Source organism: Dendrobates tinctorius, unplaced genomic scaffold (assembly GCF_039654945.1).
Source record: "Dendrobates tinctorius isolate UK_male_01 unplaced genomic scaffold, ASM3965494v1 ptg000006l, whole genome shotgun sequence".
Classification (NCBI taxonomy): Eukaryota; Metazoa; Chordata; class Amphibia; order Anura; family Dendrobatidae; genus Dendrobates; species Dendrobates tinctorius.
The window spans coordinates 16388894-16412857 of NW_027361674.1; the positions used below are offsets into that span (position 1 = coordinate 16388894).

The 23964-nt window shown below is 47.5% G+C and overlaps 1 protein-coding gene across 1 annotated transcript in view; it reads right to left on the reverse strand.

Moving 5' to 3' along the window:
• The window catches only part of SLC38A6 (solute carrier family 38 member 6), an 83332-nt gene that overhangs the window by 53073 nt on the left and 6295 nt on the right, over positions 1-23964 (reverse strand). The window contains exons 4-6 of the mRNA XM_073571100.1: positions 12114-12166; positions 11702-11741; positions 235-313 (exon numbers count right to left, since the gene is read on the reverse strand). Coding sequence (XP_073427201.1) covers positions 235-313; positions 11702-11741; positions 12114-12166 — 172 coding nt within the window. The remainder of the gene's footprint in view (positions 1-234; positions 314-11701; positions 11742-12113; positions 12167-23964) is intronic.

Sequence of the window (23964 nt, forward strand, 5' to 3'; positions counted from 1 at the left end):
TATTGAAAAGGCAGCACACAGTCCAGTAAGTGACACATTGCTGGAATCAGGGTCTTTGCCCCTACACCATGCTGCGCTCAGATTACATAGTAAAAACCTGCTGATAGATTCCCTTTAATATCCAGTTCAGTGTTCTAAAATGAAGTGTAAAAACGGCAAGATATTATATCTTGGAATTGAACTGACGTCCAGTTTATTTCCTTCCCCCGTAATGCTATTACTGGTAACACTCACCCAGTGTGGTCGTCAGCCAAGAACCCAGCAATGGCGGCTGGTAGTTCAGATTTAACAATGAACAGATAGGAAGACATTGCTGCAAAAAGAAAAAAAAAAAAAAAAAAAAAAAAAAAAAAAAAAAAAGGAAGAAAAAGAGAGATTAGGTAAAGTAAAACCTATCAGTTCCCTGTAGTTCTATAGTCCTACACAATGCATATCACGTGTGAAAATTTCAAGTGGGGGCAAAACAGCCGTGCAGATGTTTATACATATTAACCCTTTTCAGCAGCGGACAATATTTTTTTTCTGCCCTTTTTTTTTCCCCCTCTCGTCAAAGGTTTGCTTTTTTTTGTTTAAGTTCTCCCTCAACAGGTTTTTATTTTCAAGACAAAATGTAGTTTTTGGTAGTTTTGAATTAAGATATTCAATGTGGTGAAATAGGAAAAGAAAATTGTAATTGTGATGAAATGATAAAAAATATGCAATGACTTCCAATATGGATTCCCATGTAAGTAGGATTCCAATGAGAAAATCAGTATATTGTTTTTTTTAATTTAGGTGGAGAAAACTAAAAACTTTAGAAAACTTTCTTTGAAAAGAAAAAAAAACAAAAACAAAAACAACTCCCCATTTTCGTTTTACTGCACCACTTATTTTTCCATCGATGGCGTTTCAGAGCTCTTTTTTTTTCACATGGCGAACTTTTATTTCTATTGATAAGAATTTGTGTTCCATATTAAAATTTTAGGAAGGTGTGGTGACCAAAAAAAAAAAAAAAACAGCAATTTTGACAGTTTCTGTACCACTTCTTATTTTGATAGCTCAGACTTTTACAGACACTGCTTTACCAAATATGCCTATTTTTTAATTTTTTTTATTATTTCTTTATATTTTCAAATCGGGAAAAGGGGGATTTAAAACTTTCATTCTAAATTTTTGTTTTTAACTTTATTTTTTAGTGATTTTAGAGGATTTGTGCCTGCAGTTTTTTGAGGGCTTGTTCCACGTACTACCATATTGCATTATGTAGAGAAAAATTACAATTTCCTTTGAAGTCAAAGACAGTCATGGGGGTCTTTAGTTATCACAATTGGCATACCCCAATCACGTCACTAGAGGCAATGAGAACTAGCGCACGCCCACCGGAAATCCTGCTATTCATATGCTTCTGTTAGTGACTGACAGCAGCAACCAGAGAAAATGCTGCTTACTGCAGTTACAGGTAGATACCAACTGTATGATACAGCCGGCATCCACTGGGCATGGCGCGGCTTTATACAAGAAACAGACGTAGGATTACGCCCCAAGTCGGAAAGGGTGAAATTTAATTTTATATATTTTTTCAGCCATTTCATTTTCTTGCACCCCTTTAAAGAACTGATTGCGCAGAAGTCCTCTGTTCCTGAAGAAATGGTTCCAGAGAGCATCTCTCACTCTGATGGACCCGGACAAGTAGGAAAAAAAAAAACATTTACTTGAATGGGCGCTGTGTAATACTCAGTTTCTCCTGTGGTGGTGCTGTAGGGAAACTGAAACCGGTATTACCCGATTTCTGCGATGATCGGCTATATATGGTTTTACCTCCTTAACCATAGGACTGACGGTGTCCTAGTTTACCAGCTGCCCCCAAAGCCGCACAATACCATCCTTTATCCCAATGTGAGAGCATTTTAATGATATTTTCACAGAAGCAATATTCATTAGAAGTAAAAGGGAACAAGAAACCCGAGAATGTTGTTTTATGTGAAATGTCACCGATGTGAATGTTAAGTGCCCGATACCTACTGGAAGGTCAAGTAAAAGCAGGAACAGGGTCAGCGCAAAAAAAAGGAGATATTCCTGAATTATGGAGAATCTCTCACACTTGGAAATATCCCACTGCCATATGTGGCCCCAGGAATACAGCTGCCGCCTGCAGCCCGGCGCAGCGCCTCCGCCAGCGTCCTCACCTCTCCAGGCGGAGGAACAGAACAGCAGGTCAGCTAGAGTAAGTAATATCGTGTTTCAGGCGATTACGAGCTGGATTAACCCCTTCAGGGCCAGGCTACACACCTCCCGGGACCTGATAACTACCCAACAGGAAGAATAGAAAAAACAGAACATAGAAAAACCATGACGCCTGGGAGAAGGCCTTCTGTAACGATCCAGTGACATTTCTGGATTCTGCAATTTTTTTAACGAATGGGATGCCATTCAGGGCGCAAACTCTATGCGACTAATCTATCTGGTCGCCATCTTCTACGCGTTTTAGTTTTTCTCTCTTATAGCAGAAAATTTCCGATTTGCGCCCCACAGAAACATCATGTCCTTCATGTATCATCTAAGATATCACTTAAAAACCCAGGGACAGCTATGAAACCTAGATGTAACCCAACAAGTCCCCCATAACTGGTGCTCTAGTGTAGGACCCTGTAATATCAGTCACCCGCTATAAACCCTTATGCCGGCCATTTATCACGGCGATCCTCCTAATGGAAATACACAAGATTCTTTATATATAAGGAATTAAATCTCTGCTTTGCGTTACCATAGGGCTTGTTCACACGTTGCGTTTCAGAAGCATTTTCACTACGGAAAATACGCTGTTTTGCTGTATCGGCAAAGTGGATGAGATTTATGAAATCTCATGCACATGGAACGTATTTTTTTTTTCCTACCGATTTGAACCTGTATGTTAATTATCTTCATGTTTCTGCAGCAAAAAAAGAATGTGGGAAAAAAAATTCACATACAAAAACAAAACAGTTTGCAGTGTTTTCTCTGCCGACACTCAGGAAAATCTGCTGCAAACACGGACAGTGTGCACATGGCCTTAGAGTTCGCATCACTTTACACTCAAGCAATGCACTTTTCGTCTTGGAAGGGGTTACACGCGGGGTAGAGTTCCCATTTTGGCCTGTACCAGTGACAATATGGAGTGTTTACACTGAATTAGGAAGACAATCGGACTTTCAGCACTTGGGGGAAGGCTGTCAGCTACTTAAAGGATTAATTAGCCATCACTAAACAAACAGATGCACTATGGGAGGAAGTCACCTGTTTATCCTGCAGCTTTGGGATTCTTTCATTTCTATAATAAACATTTGTAGGGAGAGTCTGGTGAGGACAGAATGTGTCAGAATCTCCTCAAAAGTAATGTACTTCCTATGTGAAATATATGTCGCGGGAGTGAAAGACGGAGCAAGATGGTACGTAGTGTGCCGATCACTGTAGCCGAGAGGAGGCAGCAATGTGGAATCACTAGGGAGGTATCCAAGGACACGTGCATATGGCATCCATGGAAGTCTATAGGCCCACGCTGTGCCACCACATCACAGGAGGAAAAATCAATAGCAAACCCTCAACACAATCTGCATGTGAAGGGCTGAAAGCCACTGCAATTTACACATTCTGTGTCTCATTATTGGCGGCTGCCATAATAATATAAAATAGGTCATAAAATTATAAGAGGAGGGCCGCCCCCCACAGCCAGGAGGGCCGCCCCCCACAGCCAGGAGGGCCGCCCCCCACAGCCAGGAGGGCCGCCCCCCACAGCCAGGAGGGCCGCCCCCCACAGCCAGGAGGGCCGCCCCCCAGCCCAAAAAATAAAAAAAGCAAACCTTTAGATTAAATGGGGTTAATGTTCAGTGGAGGTCTGACCACGTTACAGGATACCCTTGAGGTCTTATCAGCCATCCATTACAATACCAACGTGCAGTCTCACTTTTTATTAATACACTATACATTTTAGAACATGATCTTCTGCTTTGTGGAAAAATGAAAAAAAAAAAAAAAACACCACTATCACTATATTTCTGCTGAGCTTTGACCTATAATGTTTCTGGCTCAATGGATGCAGAAGCCCATTCCTCTACTAGTAGCCTGGTGGTGTATGCACATTTGCATCCACCAGATGGCAGTGTGGCACCACACCTCCCGGCCAGGCGCTGATCTAATTAGATGGCTGACAATGTTTTCCATCCTCTCTGCTCTTTCATCACACAATCAAGTGCATTTTCAACGTAAAGCATCAAGTTTCCTCAGCCTGACTCCGGCTATCCAGAACTGTGACAGTAGGGAGTGATTTACTATCTGAAGTTCAAAAGTGCGCAATAGCAGTAACTCATAGCGACCAATCCCATGTCAATATTTGTCCGACCCTACAGAACGTCAAATTAATACTGGGGTGTTACACAATTACACTAGATCACATGGTTGGATGCAGCGCTGCAATGTCCTTGCTATAAAGAGCACACTAATATGGCCTACATTAAAGGGGTTGTCCTCTTTTGGGAAAGATATTCTTTTATTTTTCTTAAAATCATGCATTTTAGGCTAAAAATCATTTTTCCCCCATTTAGTTTCAGTTAAAATTTAGCACTATCTGGCGCTTTGTGTCTCTGCATATTCAACTATGGTGTGATCTGTGGTCATAAATCAGCTGAAAAGAGCTCAGAAAAGAGATACAAACTTCTGACATTCTGAGTTACCTCCTTCTGCAGCCAGGAAAAGACAGTGCAACACAAAGGTTATAGAAGGGAAATGGTGCAATATCTTAAGAAAAACAACATTTTTTGTTCAGCTTCCAATACATGCATTCAAGTAAAATAAATGTCCATAAATGTAGACAACCCTTGTAACAGTGATTTTTCCATGACAATTCAACGAAGCAAAGATCCCATATGGTACAGTGTTTTGGGGGGAATATGCAGCGCCTTTAGGCCTCCAAATGTGCTGTGTATTATGGTGTCAAAGAGTTCAATTTTGGACTCATCTGACCAGATTATATTCTCCCAGTATGTCACAGGCTTTTTGGTCAGCAATGGAGTCTTGGCATGGCAAGCGTGCATACAGGCCACGGAGTCTTGGCATGGAGAGCATGCATACAGGCCACAGAGTCTTGGCATGGAGAGCATGCATACAGGCCACAGAGTCTTGGCATGGAGAGCATGCATACAGGCCACAGAGTCTTGGCATGGCGAGCGTGCCTACAGGCCACAGAGTCTTGGCATGGCGAGCGTGCCTACAGGCCACGGAGTCTTGGCATGGCGAGCGTGCCTACAGGCCACGGAGTCTTGGCATGGCGAGCGTGCCTACAGGCCACGGAGTCTTGGCATGGCGAGCGTGCCTACAGGCCACGGAGTCTTGGCATGGCGAGCGTGCCTACAGGCCACGGAGTCTTGGCATGGCGAGCGTGCCTACAGGCCACGGAGTCTTGGCATGGCGAGCGTGCCTACAGGCCACGGAGTCTTGGCATGGCGAGCGTGCCTACAGGCCACGGAGTCTTGGCATGGCAAGCGTGCCTACAGGCCACGGAGTCTTGGCATGGCAAGCGTGCATACAGGCCACGGAGTCTTGGCATGGCAAGCGTGCATACAGGCCACGGAGTCTTGGCATGGCAAGCGTGCCTACAGGCCACGGAGTCTTGGCATGGCGAGCGTGCCTACAGGCCACGGAGTCTTGGCATGGCGAGCGTGCCTACAGGCCACGGAGTCTTGGCATGGCGAGCGTGCCTACAGGCCACGGAGTCTTGGCATGGCAAGCGTGCATACAGGCCACGGAGTCTTGGCATGGCAAGCGTGCATACAGGCCACGGAGTCTTGGCATGGCAAGCGTGCATACAGGCCACGGAGTCTTGGCATGGCAAGCGTGCATACAGGCCACGGAGTCTTGGCATGGCAAGCGTGCATACAGGCCACGGAGTCTTGGCATGGCAAGCGTGCATACAGGCCACGGAGTCTTGGCATGGCAAGCGTGCATACAGGCCACGGAGTCTTGGCATGGCAAGCGTGCATACAGGCCACGGAGTCTTGGCATGGCAAGCGTGCATACAGGCCACGGAGTCTTGGCATGGCAAGCGTGCATACAGGCCACGGAGTCTTGGCATGGCAAGCGTGCATACAGGCCACGGAGTCTTGGCTTGGCAAGCGTGCATACAGGCCACGGAGTCTTGGCATGTCAAGCGTGCATACAGGCCACGGAGTCTTGGCATGTCAAGCGTGCATACAGGCCACGGAGTCTTGGCATGTCAAGCGTGCATACAGGCCACGGAGTCTTGGCATGTCAAGCGTGCATACAGGCCACGGAGTCTTGGCATGTCAAGCGTGCATACAGGCCACGGAGTCTTGGCATGTCAAGCGTGCATACAGGCCACGGAGTCTTGGCATGTCAAGCGTGCATACAGGCCACGGAGTCTTGGCATGGCAAGCGTGCATACAGGCCACGGAGTCTTGGCATGGCAAGCGTGCATACAGGCCACGGAGTCTTGGCATGGCAAGCGTGCATACAGGCCACGGAGTCTTGGCATGGCAAGCGTGCATACAGGCCACGGAGTCTTGGCATGGCAAGCGTGCATACAGGCCACGGAGTCTTGGCATGGCAAGCGTGCATACAGGCCACGGAGTCTTGGCATGGCAAGCGTGCATACAGGCCACGGAGTCTTGGCATGGCAAGCGTGCATACAGGCCACGGAGTCTTGGCATGGCAAGCGTGCATACAGGCCACGGAGTCTTGGCATGGCAAGCGTGCATACAGGCCACGGAGTCTTGGCATGGCAAGCGTGCATACAGGCCACGGAGTCTTGGCATGGCAAGCGTGCATACAGGCCACGGAGTCTTGGCATGGCAAGCGTGCATACAGGCCACGGAGTCTTGGCATGGCAAGCGTGCATACAGGCCACGGAGTCTTGGCATGGCAAGCGTGCATACAGGCCACGGAGTCTTGGCATGGCAAGCGTGCATACAGGCCACGGAGTCTTGGCATGGCAAGCGTGCATACAGGCCACGGAGTCTTGGCATGGCAAGCGTGCATACAGGCCACGGAGTCTTGGCATGGCAAGCGTGCATACAGGCCACGGAGTCTTGGCATGGCAAGCGTGCATACAGGCCACGGAGTCTTGGCATGGCAAGCGTGCATACAGGCCACGGAGTCTTGGCATGGCAAGCGTGCATACAGGCCACGGAGTCTTGGCATGGCAAGCGTGCATACAGGCCACGGAGTCTTGCGTGGCGAGGGTGCATACAGGCCACGGAGTCTAGCATGGCGAGGGTGCATACAGGCCATGGAGTCTTGCATGGCGAGCGTGCATACAGGCCATGGAGTCTTGCATGGTGAGCGTGCATACAGGCCATGGAGTCTTGCATGGCAAGCGTGCATACAGGCCACAGAGGTTGAGCGCATTACTTACGGTTTTCTTTGAAACATTGTACTTGCTGATTACAGGTCTGTTGGTGCTGCCACACTTAGCGATGCACCAGCGATCCCGACCAGCGATATGACGCTGTCAGGATCGCTGGTACATCGCTAAGTGGTCGCTAGTGAGCTGCCACACAGGCAGATCTCACCAGCGACATAGCAGGGGTCGGGGGTTGTTACTTACCTGTCAGATGAGGCGATCCTGACGTCCTCCCGCCCGCGTCGCTCGTCTCCACAGCAGGAAGCGCCCGCCGAGAAATGGTCCAGGACGTTCTCGCGCGACCAGCGATAACCAGCGATAACCAGCGGGGGAGCGGTCGGAGGTAAGTATCAGACACAGCGATATCGCTATAACGTCACAAAAACTAGTGACGTTATAGCGATATTGCTAGCGATATCGCTTAGTGTGACAGGCCCTTTTCTGTAGCTCTCCACAGGTGGTCCTTGGCTCTTGGACAACTCTAATCTTCTTCTTTTCACTCCTCTGTCTGAAATCTCATGGGGAGAACCTGGTCATGGCCAGTTTATGGTGAAATAATGTTCTTTCCACTTCTGGATTATGGCCCCAACAGAGCTTACTGAAAGATTCAGTAGTTTAGAAATTCTTCTGTAACCAATGCCATCAATGTGTTTTGCAACAATAAGGTTGGAGAGGTCTTGAGACCACTCACTGGTTTTATCAATCATGAGAAGTTTCTTGTGTGGCACTTTGGCAATAAGACACCTTTTTAGAATTTAACCAGTTGATATTTTACACTAAGTGGCAAGAATCCTTTCTAATTACTGATAGATTTCATATGGTGTCAGGACTTTCCATTGCTTTTTCCCTGCGTCACCTCTGATTATTACACATACAGTAACTTATGGACATCTATGGTTTGATTTCTTAGTTTGTGTGGATTGGATCGGTTGTTACTGACATCTGGGGAGAATTTCATGTCAACAGCACCTTTAGAAATATATTTCCATAGAAAATTGGTGACGTGTTCGATACATATATCACCTGCTGTTCCGTGTGACCGCAAAGGTGCTTACGGCATAAAGTGTCCTTGGCCCGATCCGATTCTAGGCGGACACTGGATGTACAAAGTTCACCAGAGACCATGGAAGCACCAGGGAGGGGAGTCAGTCCATTTTTTTTTTTTTTTTTTTTTTTTTAAAAGACAAATATGCATAATTTGGTGTGCATTTCTCTCTAGATTTGCTGAAGCCTTTTTCACAACGTCACCCATTTGGCACCCATTTTTCTCACGTGCAAAAAGATGGAGGTTTTCGAAGCTTCACCCATTAGATTCAGAATGCTAATCTTCACTAGGTTGTAAGTAACATGGATGGTCTCCGTGTGCCATCCGATTTATGACACAGACCCATGGACGCAAAGCTGTTAGTGGATTTTCGATGTGGATTACCGGCCTATAGCCTCATCAGATACTGCTGGTGAAACGCCCCCTACTGGCAACAGTGCAGTTACAACTGATGAAAAAAAAATATATCACTTTACGATCGTAATTCCTATTTTTACATTTTACCAAGCACAAAATTTCTTGTTTCACATTGCATAATGACAGAACACAACCCAATCTTGTTAAAAAGCTGACATCCATCCAAAGCCGCGCTACAGAGGTCAGCTCAGCCAGACGGTGAAAGCGGAGAGTATCTGGTTTCTGACAGAAAAGGTTGTGGGGGTAAGGAAAGGTCTGCAACATTTTTTAACAAATTTAGCAAGTAAGGTGTTAATTAGGTGTCAGGGATTTTGTGAGGAGAGATGATTAACCCAATTCTTCGGGCAGCAGATGCATCTTAAAAATGCAGAAATTAGACTTTAGAGAATTTCTGGAGAAAAAAAAAAAAAAGTGTAGGATTTGTGTTTAGTAATGATTAATAGGAACCGGGCTGCAATAGGGTTAACAGCACAGTGGCCATAAAGAGGTTTCGAATCAAAGGCAGACAAATTGCGCTAACCCAGCAGTTTACGCTCCCGCTGTGATACCGAGGGTACAGCCGCGGTCTGAAGGATAGGCTATTTTAAACCTTGGCGTCACCGGTGCTTACAGCGTGCAGGCAGTATATCAGTCATTAAGAAGTAGCAATCAAAACACACGGAGAGGGAACATATAATCCTCGCTTGCCGAAATCCACATTTTCCATTCACGACATATGTCGTAAGCAGCGCAGAAAGAAACGGGCGGATTTCGAAATCCAATTCAACGTAACAATAGTGTAAATGTGTAAAATTCAAGATAAGTGGGATGTTGAGGAGCAATAGTTGCCCCAAACAGTACCGGTCAAACCAGGGGTACAACGATTGTGGTTGCAGAGGGTGCAGCTGGGTCAGTGCAGGACACCAGGGCCTGTTTCAGCTGTATTGTATTGCGGTGCAAAGACCCACCAGGTCCCTGCACCGCAATACACGCCACTGGCCAATCAATGGCTGCAGCTGATGTCGGCATGCCAGTTAGAGGCCACACATAGCCATGACATCACGCATCCCACATAGCAGGCACACTAAAGACAGTTGTGGGCCTCTGCGCCAGCTATAGAAGAGGACAACGCGCGCCGTAGGAGCAGCGAAGAGCTTTTTATTTTAAATGTGTCAGTGAATAGGGGCAAAACTGGGAGCATTGTTACTTTAAGAGGCCCAGGATGGGGGACATTGTAGCAGGAAGGGGCTATATGTTTTTCTGCACTTGTGTTACATGCAGATTTGTTGCAAATTTCACCCAGAGTTGCACTTTAATAGGACAGAAGTTTAATCCAAAAATGGATGCATGCTACTAACAGATGGGCTGTGCATCCACAGCAAACCTGTCGCCTACACGCAGCAAACCTGCCGCCTTGAGATTTTCTGGGATAAGCATCTCCTAGATGCAGGCAATTCCTCTTGTGGGGGGTGTACAAATAGGGGAACATTGGGCGGATATAACCGTTACATAAGTGTAAGGAGGTTTCTTAAGGGTAGTGTTGAGAAACGCTGTAAACAAGGACTTTCAACCCATGTGCTTGTACAGCAGAACTAATAGGAGCGTGCACGGTCTGGGAGATTTGCCTTTTCCCTGTCTCCAACTAAATAAGCCAGGAACTAATGCCAGCTGTAAAGGTGTTTGGCTTCCTTTTTGTTACAAATGTTCCTAAATGGTATTACATGGTCTACTGAACCTGCACTTACAGCCACATGTAAGTGGAGGAGCGCACACAAAGTATATAGTGGAGGGAGGCCATGCATACAACTCACCAAAATAAAAAATATCTGCATACACTTGTAAAAACAAAAAAAAAAAGCTAGTAAATCTGAGTATCAGTGGATTCACAGGGGTCTGCCTGCTGGGACCTCCACTGATAACGGGAACTTGTGCCCCCATGTATGCGAAGCGGTAGTGTGTATGCGTGGCCACTAATCCATTCACTTATTTGGGACTAGAAGTGTGCATGTGACCATGGACAGTGAATGCAGTGGTGGTCACATCTACTATATTCACATATACCTAGAATGGGGGCGTCCTAAGTGGGAGTCTCATGGATAATTAATTTCTTTATTGGTGAAAAGCTCAAACCAACACCACTGCAAGGGCTAAAAAACATCAGGACCACCCTCCAAGGCTCATGCTGCAGCTGATGGCGTGTGACCACATGGTTGGGAGCTTCTGCTAGGACAAGTGACCATATGACCTAGGATCCATTATGTAACATCTGCTCCAAGGAACAAGCTCAGATTAATGACGTCTGACGTCATCATGTCTGTTACAGGCCTGAGGTAAGCTATCCCAGAGGGAACAGCGGACAATCTGCTATTTAGAGAGGAAGACATGCTAGACGTGCATAAAATACATGATTCCTGTACTTCCCTGCAAGAGAGAAAAGTAACAGAAGAGGGTTCTCGGTTTCACATAATCCATTTTTTTATTAGAAGAGCCTTCCTAATAACTTGATTACAGGATGTCCCACTGCTAAGCATCCATAGATCAGCTGTCATCTGTGGCAACAACCAGCAGCAAGAGTTCCCTGCACTGCCTCCACAGGAGAAATTAAGTATTACACAGGTTTATATGAATATAATGGAAGTGCCGGTTCCTCAGGAAACAGATTATCCTTCACGACCACTTACAGATTATCCTTCACGACCACTTTTAAAAACTCATAAGAATCCTCAATGGAGTTTACTAACGAGTTTATGAAATCGGACAACCCCGCTAAGCCCTGGAATTTTACCACTTATTGCTTGATTTGTATCAAAATTGCAATCTAAGTGTTAGTGTGTGTTTTAGTTTACTGGGCATTTGCATTGTAGAAATGTGCCGCCATGGGCCGCTCTTACCGCCAATGTTCTGGACCAGGATTGTGCTCGCCACTAGGATCTAAGCAGAAAACAAGAAATAATGGCCAATAAGGGGAATAAGCAATTACGTCTGGCTGGAATGAAAGACGGATGGCCGTAACTGCAAATATGATCCTGTGGTTATTTCCCCTCCGATGATCCTGCGTTCTCAGTACACAAATTACAGCTGGTTACTGCGGAGCTTATGGGAAATAACATTATAATTTATTCTAATTATCAGGAGAAATCAGAATATGTGGTGGGGGAAATGCAGACTTTTTTTTGTGCAAAATGGTTTTTGGAAATATATTTAGAATTGCTGTTCAGGGACATGAGGATCAAACCACAGGGCGTTTGGATATATGAATAAATAAAAAAAAACAAAAAAAAACCTTAAGAGTGAAAACTGTACCTTCCCTGGTGAGCCAAATGCAAGAAGGCCGAGGTCCTCATACGAAGTGACAGCTGCAAACAGAAGGAAATGGGTCAGTGTTTTGTTTTTTTGTTGTTGTTTTGACACACCTTTATGTTTTTTTTCCCACTGTCCACACAACATATCTGTCCCCCGATAGTCGATACATGTTCATTTCTAACCCGGCAGTGTCAGACAGTCAGAATGTGGCCGGACTACGGGGTAACTTTGGTTAAGCATCAAAAATCACAACGTCAAATTGCAACCCCAAACGCAAAGATTGTGACTGAAGCGATGTGCATGGCTTCGCACGGCAGCCCTATGGAGAATGAATGGAGCAGGGTCAGGCATCTCACCAGCCACTCCATTTTGTAAAGGAGATAAAACTTCCCCATTCTGACAATGGTTGCAGACCCCAGTGGTCAGAGCCCCACCGATCAACACGCTGTCATCTACCCCTTTAAGTCACGTGCCACTGCATCTCAGTTATGACACCAGCTATGGTCTGTCTCTGTTCATTGGATTTTGCAATTTTAATTATATGTGAGAAACATAAGAACTCCCCAAAAAAAAAAAATTGTGCAGCTTCCTTAGAACAGCAATTTTATTCTGTGCAACAATATAAATGAGTAAAGCAGACTGATGTTTTGCATACATGTTTTTCATGAATAGAACAAGTACAATGAAAACATTCCCAAGTCCATCTATTTTCTGGACAAAGTGTCCAAAAAAAAAAAAAAGCCCCAATACACTGCAGCATCAGTTTCTGATCCATGTTGTAGATTTACGGTAACTAGCCAAAGCAGGTCATTAAACCATGCACAAAAAAATAAAGTTGGCCCGGGTATGCCACGTGTCTGAATGGCTTTCATTTCTACCATTACAGCGTTAGTGTCCGTATTAGGCCGGGGTCAGAGTTTCAACCAGACAACTGAGGCGATTGTCATCTGTGCACCATCAGTGTGTCCGTTTTATACATGTGCATGATCAAATGCAGTTTCCTAGGTTAACCATTGCAATGTATTTGTAAAAATCAGAGGCCACACAGATGATCTGTCTGGGGGTTTGATTTTCTTTCACCTATACACTTGTACAGGCTATTCTCATCCGATGCTGGAAAGACACTAGTGGCGATTTTCTTATTTTCTTCACACTGACACTTGGTCAATGTTAAAAAAACAAAAAACAAAAAAAAAAAAAACCCTCATCTTAACAGCCCTATGGGATAGCATTGGTCATGGAGGTGTCAGATTTCTACTCTGACAATACACATCTGTATCATCGTCTGAACGAGCCCTTAACTCACTCAAGTCTTTCTTTAGAGTTGTACACTCTAAACAAATACCTTCCTTCAATGTATGGCACCATACAGACCTATAGAGGAAGATGCCCTCCCCCCATATGGCACCGTACAGACCTACAGAGGAAGATGTCCCCCCCATATGGCAATGTAGAGACCTACAGTGGAAGAGGTCCCCCCCATATGGCGCTGGACAGACCTACAGTGGAAAATACCCCCCGTGTGGCCCCGTACAGAACTACAGAGGAAGATGCCATCCCACCCCCCATATGACACCATACAGACCTACAGAGGAAGATGTCCCCTCCCCAAATGGCAATGTACAGACCTACAGTGGAAGATGCCCCCCCCCCCATATGGCAATGTACAGACCTACAGTGGAAGATGCCCCCCCCCCATATGGCAATGTACAGACCTACAGTGGAAAAGTCCCCCCTGTATGGCACCGTACAGACCTACAATGGAAGATGTCCCCCCTGTATGGCACCGTACAGATCTACAATGGAAGATGTCCCCCCTGTATGGCACCGTACAGACCTACAGAGGAATATTTCCCCCCCTATATGGCATTGTACAAACCTAGTCTACTATGGAAGTTATCCCCCTCCCCGTGTGGCCCCATAGAGACCTACAGTGGAAGATGATGTCCCCAATATGGCACCGTACAAACCTACAGAGGAAGATGATGTCCCCATATGGCACCGTACAGATCTACAGTGAAAGAAGTCCCCCTGTATGGTACCATACTGACCTACCGTGGAAGATGTCCCCTGTTGGGTCCAGTTGTAAAAAAAAAAAAAAAAAAAAAAAAAAAAAAAAAAAAAAAAAAAAGAGAAGGGGATTATACCTACCGGTAATATTGTTTCCAGGAGTCCATCCTGAGAGCACCATGGAGGTTGGTCCTTTCATCCTTATAGGTACAGGAAACACACAAGAGGTTAAAAAGACCTCTCCCACCCCCACGTGTTTTTTTCCAAGCACCACACCAGGATGAATGCAATCTTATTTATTGAAATTCAGTACAAGATTATCATCACAAATACAAAATTTAAGGGAGGGAATTACCTGTGCTGTCAGGATGGATTCCTGGAAACAATATGACCAGTAGGTCTAATTCTCGCTTTCCAGGACGCCCCTCCTGACAGCATCATGGAGAATACCAAAGTAAGATCTCATTAGGGTGGGCTGCTGCACCTTAAGGCCGAAGGCCATCTGGCTGCCTGTCAACGTGTCCATCTTGTAGTGCTTACAGAAAGTGTTTAGCGTAGACCAAGTAGCAGACTTGCTCTACCGAAGCACCCGCCCTTTCGGCCCATGAGGTTGCAACCGCTCTGGTGGAATGGGCGCTAAGACCTTCGGGTACAGTTAATTTTTTGGCCTTGTATGCTAAGGAGATGGTAGAGGTTATCCATCTAGCTAAAGAATATTTGGATGCCTTTATTCCCTTATTTTTACCCCCATATTGGAAAAATAAATTTGTGACCTGCCTCCACTCACAAGTGGCCAAGTAGTGAATAACCGTCTGTCCAACAGCCAATGATTGGAAGAATTTCTCTTTCGCGTTTTTTGGGTGCTGGCAAAATGAGCAAAGTATTATTTCCGGATCTAAATTTTGAGAAACCACTTTAGGTAGAAAACCAGGGTTAGGCTTAAGACTTATATGGTCATCGTAGATCTGAATATAGGGGTTCTGTATCAGCCGAGCCTGAATTTCACCCAGCCTTTTAGCCGAGGTGATGACCACTAAAAAGACTGTCTTCAGCGTGAGTTTTGCGATGTCTATATCTGCTATTGGTTCATACGGGGCTTTGCACAGAGCACCGAGAACCAGATTTAAATCCCATGGGGGAACCAATCTTATTGTGGGCCTTAACCTCTGGATGGCTTTAGAGAATCGTGCTATCCACGGATGAGATGCCAAGGGGAAATTGAAGATACTTAGGGTCGCTATGTGAACTTTTAGCGTGCTTGGACTCAATCCTTTCTTAAATCCAGCCTGGAGGAAATCAAGAATTCTAGGGATGCTAGGCTGGGACGAGTCTATAGAAGAGCTACCACATTCCAAGCAGAACCTCTTCCAAACCTTATTGTAGATTGCGCACGTAACGGGTTTACGGCTGGCCTGGATCGTGGGAGATTACCTGGTTGGAGAGACCTTTAGTTCTTAAGATCTCCCTTTCAGTATCCACGCTGATAATTGCAGATTTTCTGGCTTTGGATGCAGAACTGGCACCTGAGAGCAGATCTGATCTCTCACTGCCTTTTTCTTTCCTTCTGGCAATAGAGAGATTCTTTGCCTGGAATCTACAATAACACCTAGAAACTTCTTTCTGGTCCCTGGTAGCAAGTCCGACTTTTCCCCGTTTAGAATCCAACCTAGATCTTCCAATGTAGAAATCACCAGGGTGAGTTCTTTTAATTCGGAAGTTGAACGTGCTATTAGAAGACAATCGTCCAAGTATGGGACAATGACTACATCTTTGTCTTTGGTAGGCCACGATCTTGGCGACCAGTTTCGTAAAGACCCGAGGTGCTGATGTAAGACCGAAAGGAAGAGCACAAAACTGAAAATGGTAGAACTTATTTTTTATTTTTAGCGCAAACCGTAGAAATTTTTGAGAGCGAGGGTGGATTGGAACGTGATAGTACGCGCTCTCTAGGTCTATCGTGCACATTACCGCATTTCGGTCTATCATGGGAATGGTGGTCTTTAGAGACTCTATTCTGAACCTCTTGTAACTTATCCACTGATTTAGAGGTGTCATGTTTATAATGGTGCGACTCTCCCCCGATGGTTTTATTTTTATTGTGAAAAAAGTTGAATAATGACCCTGACCCACTTCTGGATGAGGAACTGGGACCACCACGTTTAATCTTAACAGATCCCTTACATCTGTCCATATAGGGGAGTTGAAGGTCTTGGAATGGAGATTTGTGACCATAAACCTTGCAGGGGGAGAACTGGCAAACTCCAGGGTATAACCCTGAGATATGGTGTTCAAGACCCACTGATTCTGAGAGATGAGTCTCCAAGAATCCGAGAATTCTCCGAGGCGACCGCCTACCGGTATGGAGTCAATGCCTCCTGCTCCTTGAAGTCTCCGAAGCGTGATAGTAGGACTCTACTTTTCCCCCATTTAGAGTTTTCCCAGTGACCCGCTTTCTCTTTTCCTCTGATATTCCTGTCTATGGGAAGGGCGGGATCTCTGAAAGGGATAGTAGCTTTCTGACTTTTCCTCAGGAAACCCCTTATTAATCAGTGACATTTTCTAGATTATATAGGACTGGTCCAAACACTTTTAACCCTGAAAAAGGTATGGCAGAGTTTATTTTTTGAATGGTAATCACCAGACCAGGTCTTCATCCATATAGCTCTACGAGCAGCAATGGACAAAAAGTTATTTCTGGCTGCAAACCGCACAGATTCTGCTGAAGCATCTGCTAAAAACCCGATGCGAGCCTCAAAAGAGGAAGAGGAAGACCTTCCAGGATATTACTCCTAGGAGTTTTCCCCACTTAACTGGTCCTCCAGTTGATCGATCCACAAGTGCATGGATCTAGCAACAGATGTGGCAGCTATATTCGTTTTCATAACTACCACTGAAGCCTCACAAGCTCTGTTAAGGAGTCCATCAGCTTTCCTGTCCATGGGCTCTCTGAGGCTAGAAGAATCTTCAAAAGGGAATTGAAGTCTTCCTCAATACCCTGGCCACCGGAACATCAATCTTTGGACGAAAATCCTAAGACTTAATATCCTCCGGTTCAAATGCCAGACGGAGCCTGAAATCTCGAGGGTTGACCAGCTGCTTTTCTGAGTCTTCCCACTCCTCCAGAATCATCGCACGGATGTGGTCATTCACCGGGAAAACTTGACGTATCCGTGCTCTCAAGCCCCCAAACATCTCGTCTTGGATTGAATGAAGTTTTGGGGTTTCCTCAATCTGCATTGTATTCCTTACAGCCCACAGGAGCTCGTCTGTGTTCTCTGACGGAAAAAAGGTACCTCTTCCCCACCTCTGGAGGTTCCGAGGTAATTTCTCCCTCTTCCTCAAGGTCCAAACTTATTGACTGGACCTCTTCATCCGAGGATTGTTACATCTCCCACCTTGGTCTCTTGGGACAGGGGTCCCTGTTGGGGTGACTGGGCAGGTAGGAGAACTGAGACGGAAGCCTGAACCTCCTCTCTAACCGTGGCGCCCATCTCAGCCAAGAAGAAAGCCTGTTTGCCTTTAATAACTTTAAGGATGCATCCTTCGCATAGCTGTTTAGCCCATGCCTCTGGCAGCCTAACCGAGCAGGTGCTGAACTTCTTGGATTTCCCTGAGGACATGCCGGTTTGCATAGGGGTCGGAGCCATAGCTACTGGTGCCGTATCCTCCTAATGTAAAGCACAGGAAAGTTAAAATAACTCCTGTCTTTACTATTACATACAGACCATGCCCCTTAAGCACACTTACGATCATTGGTGGTTCAGGGTGAATATCAGTCCTTGCAGACTCTTCCATGCTGTTCAAGAGGTATACTCTATCTCAGCCCGATCGTTAAATAGGGATTTTTGTGTACTCACCGTAAAATCCTTTTCTCCGAGCCATTCATTGGGGGACACAGAGACAGTGGATGTTATGCTGCTGCCACTAGGAGGACACTAAGCAATCAGAAAGAAAAAAGTTAACTCCTCCCCTGCAGTATACACCCAGTATACAAAAAAGCAGTAGGAGCTTAAACAGTCAACAGATGAATGGCTCGGAGAAAAGGATTTTACGGTGAGTACACAAAAATCCCTATTTCTCCTACCCTCATTGGGGGACACAGACAGTGGGACGTCCTAAAGCAGTCCCTGGGTGGGGAGCATACATCTGCTAATACCCCATGTACTTCTGAGCTAAGACTGAGGTACTGACGCTTGCAGGATGCGTCTGCCGAGAGCTGCATCTGCAGAGGCCTGAGAATGAATTTGGTAATGTTTTGAAAAGGTATGCAGACTGGACCAAGTCGCAGCCTTGCAGACCTGTTCTACCGTGGCCTGGTGCCGAATGGCCCAAGAGACGCCCACTGACCGGGTAGAGTGCGCCTTAATCCCTAAAGGGATGGGCGCGTTCCTGACACGGTAGGATTCCTGAATCACAGAGCGAATCCACCTGGCTAGCGTTGCTTTGGATGCAGCTAGGCCTTTCCTATGCCCCTGAGGAAGTATGAACAGGGCATCTGACCTGCGGAAGGGAGCCGTCCGCGAGATGTACCGTCTCAGCGCCCTAATCACATCCAGGGTGTGGAGGGCCTTCTCAATGCGATGGACTGGTGCCGGACAAAAGGAAGGCAAAACAATTTCCTCGTTGAGATGGAAAGAGGAAACGACCTTGGGCATGAAGGACGGGGACGTTCTGAGAACCACCTTGTCCTGATGAAAATTCAGGAACGGAGAACGGCAGGACAGAGCTGCCAATTCCGAAACTCGTCTGATTGACGTGATGGCTACTAGAAAGACCACTTTCCAAGAGAGGATGGTCAATGACACGTCCTGCAGCGGTTCAAAAGGATCTTCTTGTAAGGCCCCAAGAACCAGGTTAAGGTCCCATGGTTCTAATGGATTCCTATAAGGAGGCGCTACATGGGAGACTCCTTGAATAAACGTCCTGACCTGAGGTTTGGTGGCAATTCTTTGTTGGAAAAGCACTGACAATGCCGAAATTTGGCCCTTGAGCGAGCTAAGCGCAAGACCTGATCTTAGTCCGGATTGAAGAAACTCAAATATTCTCGGAATGGAGAATACCAAAGGGGAACGACCATGATCCTTGCACCATGAAAAGAGTATTTTCCAGGTGCGGTGATAGATACGTCTGGATACGGACTTCCTAGCACTAATCATGGTGGAGATGACGTCAGGAGAGAATCCAGTCTGTGCTAAAATCCAGGATTCAACAGCCATGCCATCAAAGACAGGGCCCTGGAGTTCTGGTGGTAAATCGGGCCCTGAGAAAGCAGATCCGAGCGATCTGGAAGTCGCCAGGGAACGTCAGCGACTAGCTGTATTAGTTGCGCATACCATGCTCGGCGCTGCCAATCTGGCGCGACTAGGATCACAGGCACTCCCTCTGCTCTGATCTTCTTGACGACCCTCGGAAGCAAGGGAAGAGGGGGAAAGATGTACGGAAGCCGGAACCATGGCAGCACCAGGGCGTCCGCTCTGATGGCGCATGGATCGCGCGATCGGGCAATGAACCGAAACACCTTGTTGTTAAGCCTGGAGGCCATGAGGTGCACATCCGAAGTCCCCCAACGAAGACAGATCTGGTGAAAGACTTCTGGATGAAGAGACCACTCTCCTGAGGCAATGCCTTGGCACTGAGAAAATTTGCCGCCCAATTTTCCACGCCCGGGGATGTGAATTGCTGAGATGGAGGAATGGTTGGTCTCGGCCCAATGGAGGATGTGACTCACTTCGTGCATAGCCATCTTGCTCCGGGTACCCCCCTTTCAGTTGATATACGCTACAGCTGTGGCGTTGTCTGATTGGATCCTGATGGGGTGACCTGCGAGGAGATGGTGGAAACTCCGTAGAGCCAATCTGATTGCTCGAATCTCTAAGATGTTGATGGGGAGACGAGATTCTTGGATTGACCAACGACCCTGTGCCGTGTGGTGACGAAAGACCGCACCCCAGCCGAGAAGACTTGCGTCGGTGGTTACTATCAACCATCTTACTGGGAGAAAAGACCTTCCTTGATTCAGGGAGGACTTCAGAGTCCACCACTTGAGGGCTTGCCTGACCCGCAGGGACAGAAGGATCCGACGGTCCAGGGAGAACGGGTTCTTGTCCCAAGCTGACAGCAACTGGTGTTGTAAGGGACGCAGTGGAACTGTGCAAACGGAACTGCTTCCATGGCAGCTACAATTTTTCCAAGAACTCTCATGCTGAAACGAATGGAGTGAGAAGCTGGACGAGAAAGAGTTTGCACTGCCTGTTGTAAAGCTTGCGTCTTTTCTGGAGGGAGCATGACCAACCCGTGGGAAGTGTACAAGATCATTCCTAAAAAGGAGATTTGCTGAGCCAGTTTCGGGGGAAGACTTTTCGAAGTTTATCTTCCACCCCAGGCGTGAAAGTGTATTTACTATCTCCACAGATTCTTCGCAGGCTGAAAGGGACGGACCCTTGATGAGCAGGTCGTCGAGATACGGTAACAGTACTACTCCCCGAGAGTGGAGAATGGCCATGACAGCCGCCATGACCTTGGTAAAGACTCTGGGGGCAGTGGCGAGTCCGAAGGGCAAGGCCATGAACTGGAAGTGTTCCTTGTGAATGGCAAAGCGCAGGAACTGCTGGTGAGACGGGCAGATCGGGATGTGAAGGTAAGCGTCCTTGATGTCGATGGATGCTAGGAACTCTCCTTTTTCCATGGAAGCGACCACTGACCGGAGAGATTCCATTCGGAATCGCCGAACCGTGATGAACTGATTTAACAGTTTGAGATCCAGAATGGGACGCATCGGGCCGTCTTTCTTTGGAACCACAAAAAGGTTTGAATAAAATCCTCTCGTGATGAGGGACCGGAATGATGACGCCGTCCCTTAAGAGAGCTTGAACAGCCTGAAGGAAGGCTCTTGCCTTTCCCTTGGGCGGAGAGGAAAGGAAAAAATGAGTTGGAGGGGGAGAGGAAAACTATCTCCCTGACCCACTTGTGGTGGACGACCGCGAGCCAGGTGTGGCTGAAGGAAAGTAGACGGCCACCTACTTTGTTGGCGTCCGCCGGATACCGTAATAAGTCATTGGGTAGACCTGAGACCTGGCTCCTTTGGAACCAGAAGCCCTAGGTCTGGGTTTCCAAGGACGGTTAGGTCTGTACGAGACCTGGGAGCCTCTGTCCCTGCGCGAACATGGACATGATCCGGAAGAGAAGGTAGAGGAGGACCAACCGGAGTTGTTGCGAAAGGAACAAAAGCGCGCCGGCTGTTGGTTGCGAAACGGCCGAGCAGCTTTTTGTTGAGGCAGAAATTTACTCTCCCCCCCCCCCCGGTAGCATCAGAAATGAGTTGATCTAGTTTCTCTCCAAAAAGGCGACCTGTTTGAAACAGGAGAGAAGTCAAGGATCTTTTGGATGCGGCATCCGCCCGCCAGTCGCGAAGCCATAGGGCTCTTCTAAAGGAGACCGCATTAGTGGCAGTTTGAGCAGCGCAGTTGGCGGCGTCAAAAGAGGCGTCCACTACGAAGTCCGCTGCGTGAATTATCTGCCTGGCGACCGCGGTTGCTTCTGGAGGAAGATTGGTGTCCTGGAAGGAGGTAATCAAGATCTCTGCCCAAGCAGCCATTGCTTTTGTGACCCAAATTGCCGTGAAAGATGTAAAAAGCACTGCTCCTGAAGCTTCAAAAACTGAACGGGCAAGGTAGTCAATCTGACGATCGGAGGGGTTTTTGATCGAGGACCCCTCGGACACAGACAGAAGTGTCTTTGTAGCCAGGTGCGATACAGGCGGGTCCACCGGAGGAGACTGTAACCAATCCTTCATTAGGTCTGGGTCAAAGGGGTATTTAGCCCGACTAGACTTGTGCCCTGTGAATCGCTTATGCGGACGATCTCTATGTTGCTGAACCACTTTCTTAAAGTCCGGATGGCAGGTAAATAACCTACGCACGCGCTTGGTTTTCTTAAGAGAAATAGGATGTGTTGGAGTGGGAACATTATCCTCATCCAACTTCAGGATCTTGTTAACTGATTCAATAAGAGAATCAAGTGACTCTTGATCAGATGGAGGATTCTGAGGGGGAGATGTGTCAGAATCAAAATCAGAGTCGTGCTCGCTGAGAACTCCAGGAGAGGGAGAGATAGGAGCCGCAGATACAGAAGCATGAACAGGGCTAGAGGAAGCGTCATGGGTCCGCATTCTAGAGCCCCGACCATTCCTTGAACAAAAACGGCCCCTGCTGGCGGATGGTTCCCTTTCAACGCCAGAGCTTTCCTCGGGGGGTAAGGACCCCCTCTGGTTTAAAGAGCCCTCCCAAAGGGAGAATATAGCCTGGGTCAGAGACTCTACCGATCGTGACAGGGACGCAGCCCACTCAGGGGTACTAGACGCAGGAGACCCGTCGGCAGCGGCGGCAGGGGGCGATTGAGCGCAGGTCCGGGCACAGGCCAGGTCGCAGTCAGTGCAGAATGGATTAGTCTGTGCACTAGGTAAGCCAGCCTTGCAAGAGGTACACACGGTAAAAAACGCAGTGTGCTTTTTAGCAACCCGCTTCGCTTCCTTAGATTGAGACATAGCGCTCCTGAAAGGGTTAACAGCAGAGTCTGCTGCAGGGAACGTGCAGGGAAGGGGTTAAGCTTTGATCTGGGGTAGATGCAGCTTACCCGGTCCTATCTTGTGTCCCCCCGGGAGGAATGGCGGTGGCCCTGCGGTGACACCCGGTATCCGGCTGTTCGCCTCACAGCTTGTGTCCAGCTGAGGAAAAAAAGGATATGGCCCCCCGAGATTAGGAGCGCGCATCTCGTACAGGCTGAGAGGCGCCAATAGCGCGGGCGGCGCTATTCAAATTGCGGCCTAGTAGGCCGGAAAAGCCGGGGCCTGGATTTTGAGCCTACCCGAGGTCTAGCAGGCCAGGGACTAAATTTTTCGCGCTACCCACGGTAGCGCCGACTGGGGGGGTGCGACAGTGAGGGCCGCGATGGGCGCTGAGAACTCCTGGGTGCACCGCTGCTGACTACAATCAGCACTACTCCCGGGGGACAGGACCCGATCACATACCTCCACTCCAGCGTTCAGCGCTGTCCGGTCCTCTATGCAGGCTCTCATCCTCCAGGATGAAGCAGAGCTGGAGTTCTTAAAAGGGCCACGCTCAATCGACCCTCCCTATGACAGGGGGGATGGAGAGCTATGGGGCTGATTCAGGGCCTATGTAAGCGCTGTCCCATTCTTCTACGTTACGTGCGTCTGCCCCGGACGGGAACTTCCATCAAGCATCATCGCCAAAGGTAGAGGAATCAGCCCCAAAAACGTTGCAGGAAAGGTACGTGAAGGGTTACTCCACGTGCTTGCCTGTTGTTGGTTTGGGGGAGAGCGGGCCGTAGAAAGGATCCGTCGCCCCCTTCACTCCGTTAATTAAAAAATAAAAATTTACAGGAAAATTCAAAATTAAAATAAACGGTGGAGTCTGAAACCAGACCCAAGTGCCTCCTACAGACACTAAGCAATAACTGGAGATATTTCATCCAGCTGCGGGGTGTATACTGCAGGGGAGGAGTTAACTTTTTTCTTTCTGATTGCTTAGTGTCCTCCTAGTGGCAGCAGCATAATACCCACTGTCTCGGTGTCCCCCAATGAGGCGTAGGAGAAAGGTAGATTATATATCCTACCTTGTCTTGCCTGAGCCGCCCAATCCTCAATCTTTGGCGGCATGCTGGCTCCTGCCATCCGACGTCACCCGAAGTGCTGCCTCTGACCTCCGGTCCTATTGCCTTCCAGCCTGGAACGCAACCGGAAATCGATGTCTGCGGCGCCCAGAAGTGACACGGCGGTCTTCAGCCGGCGGTGGAAGCCGAGAACCCCCACTGGGAGGGAAGC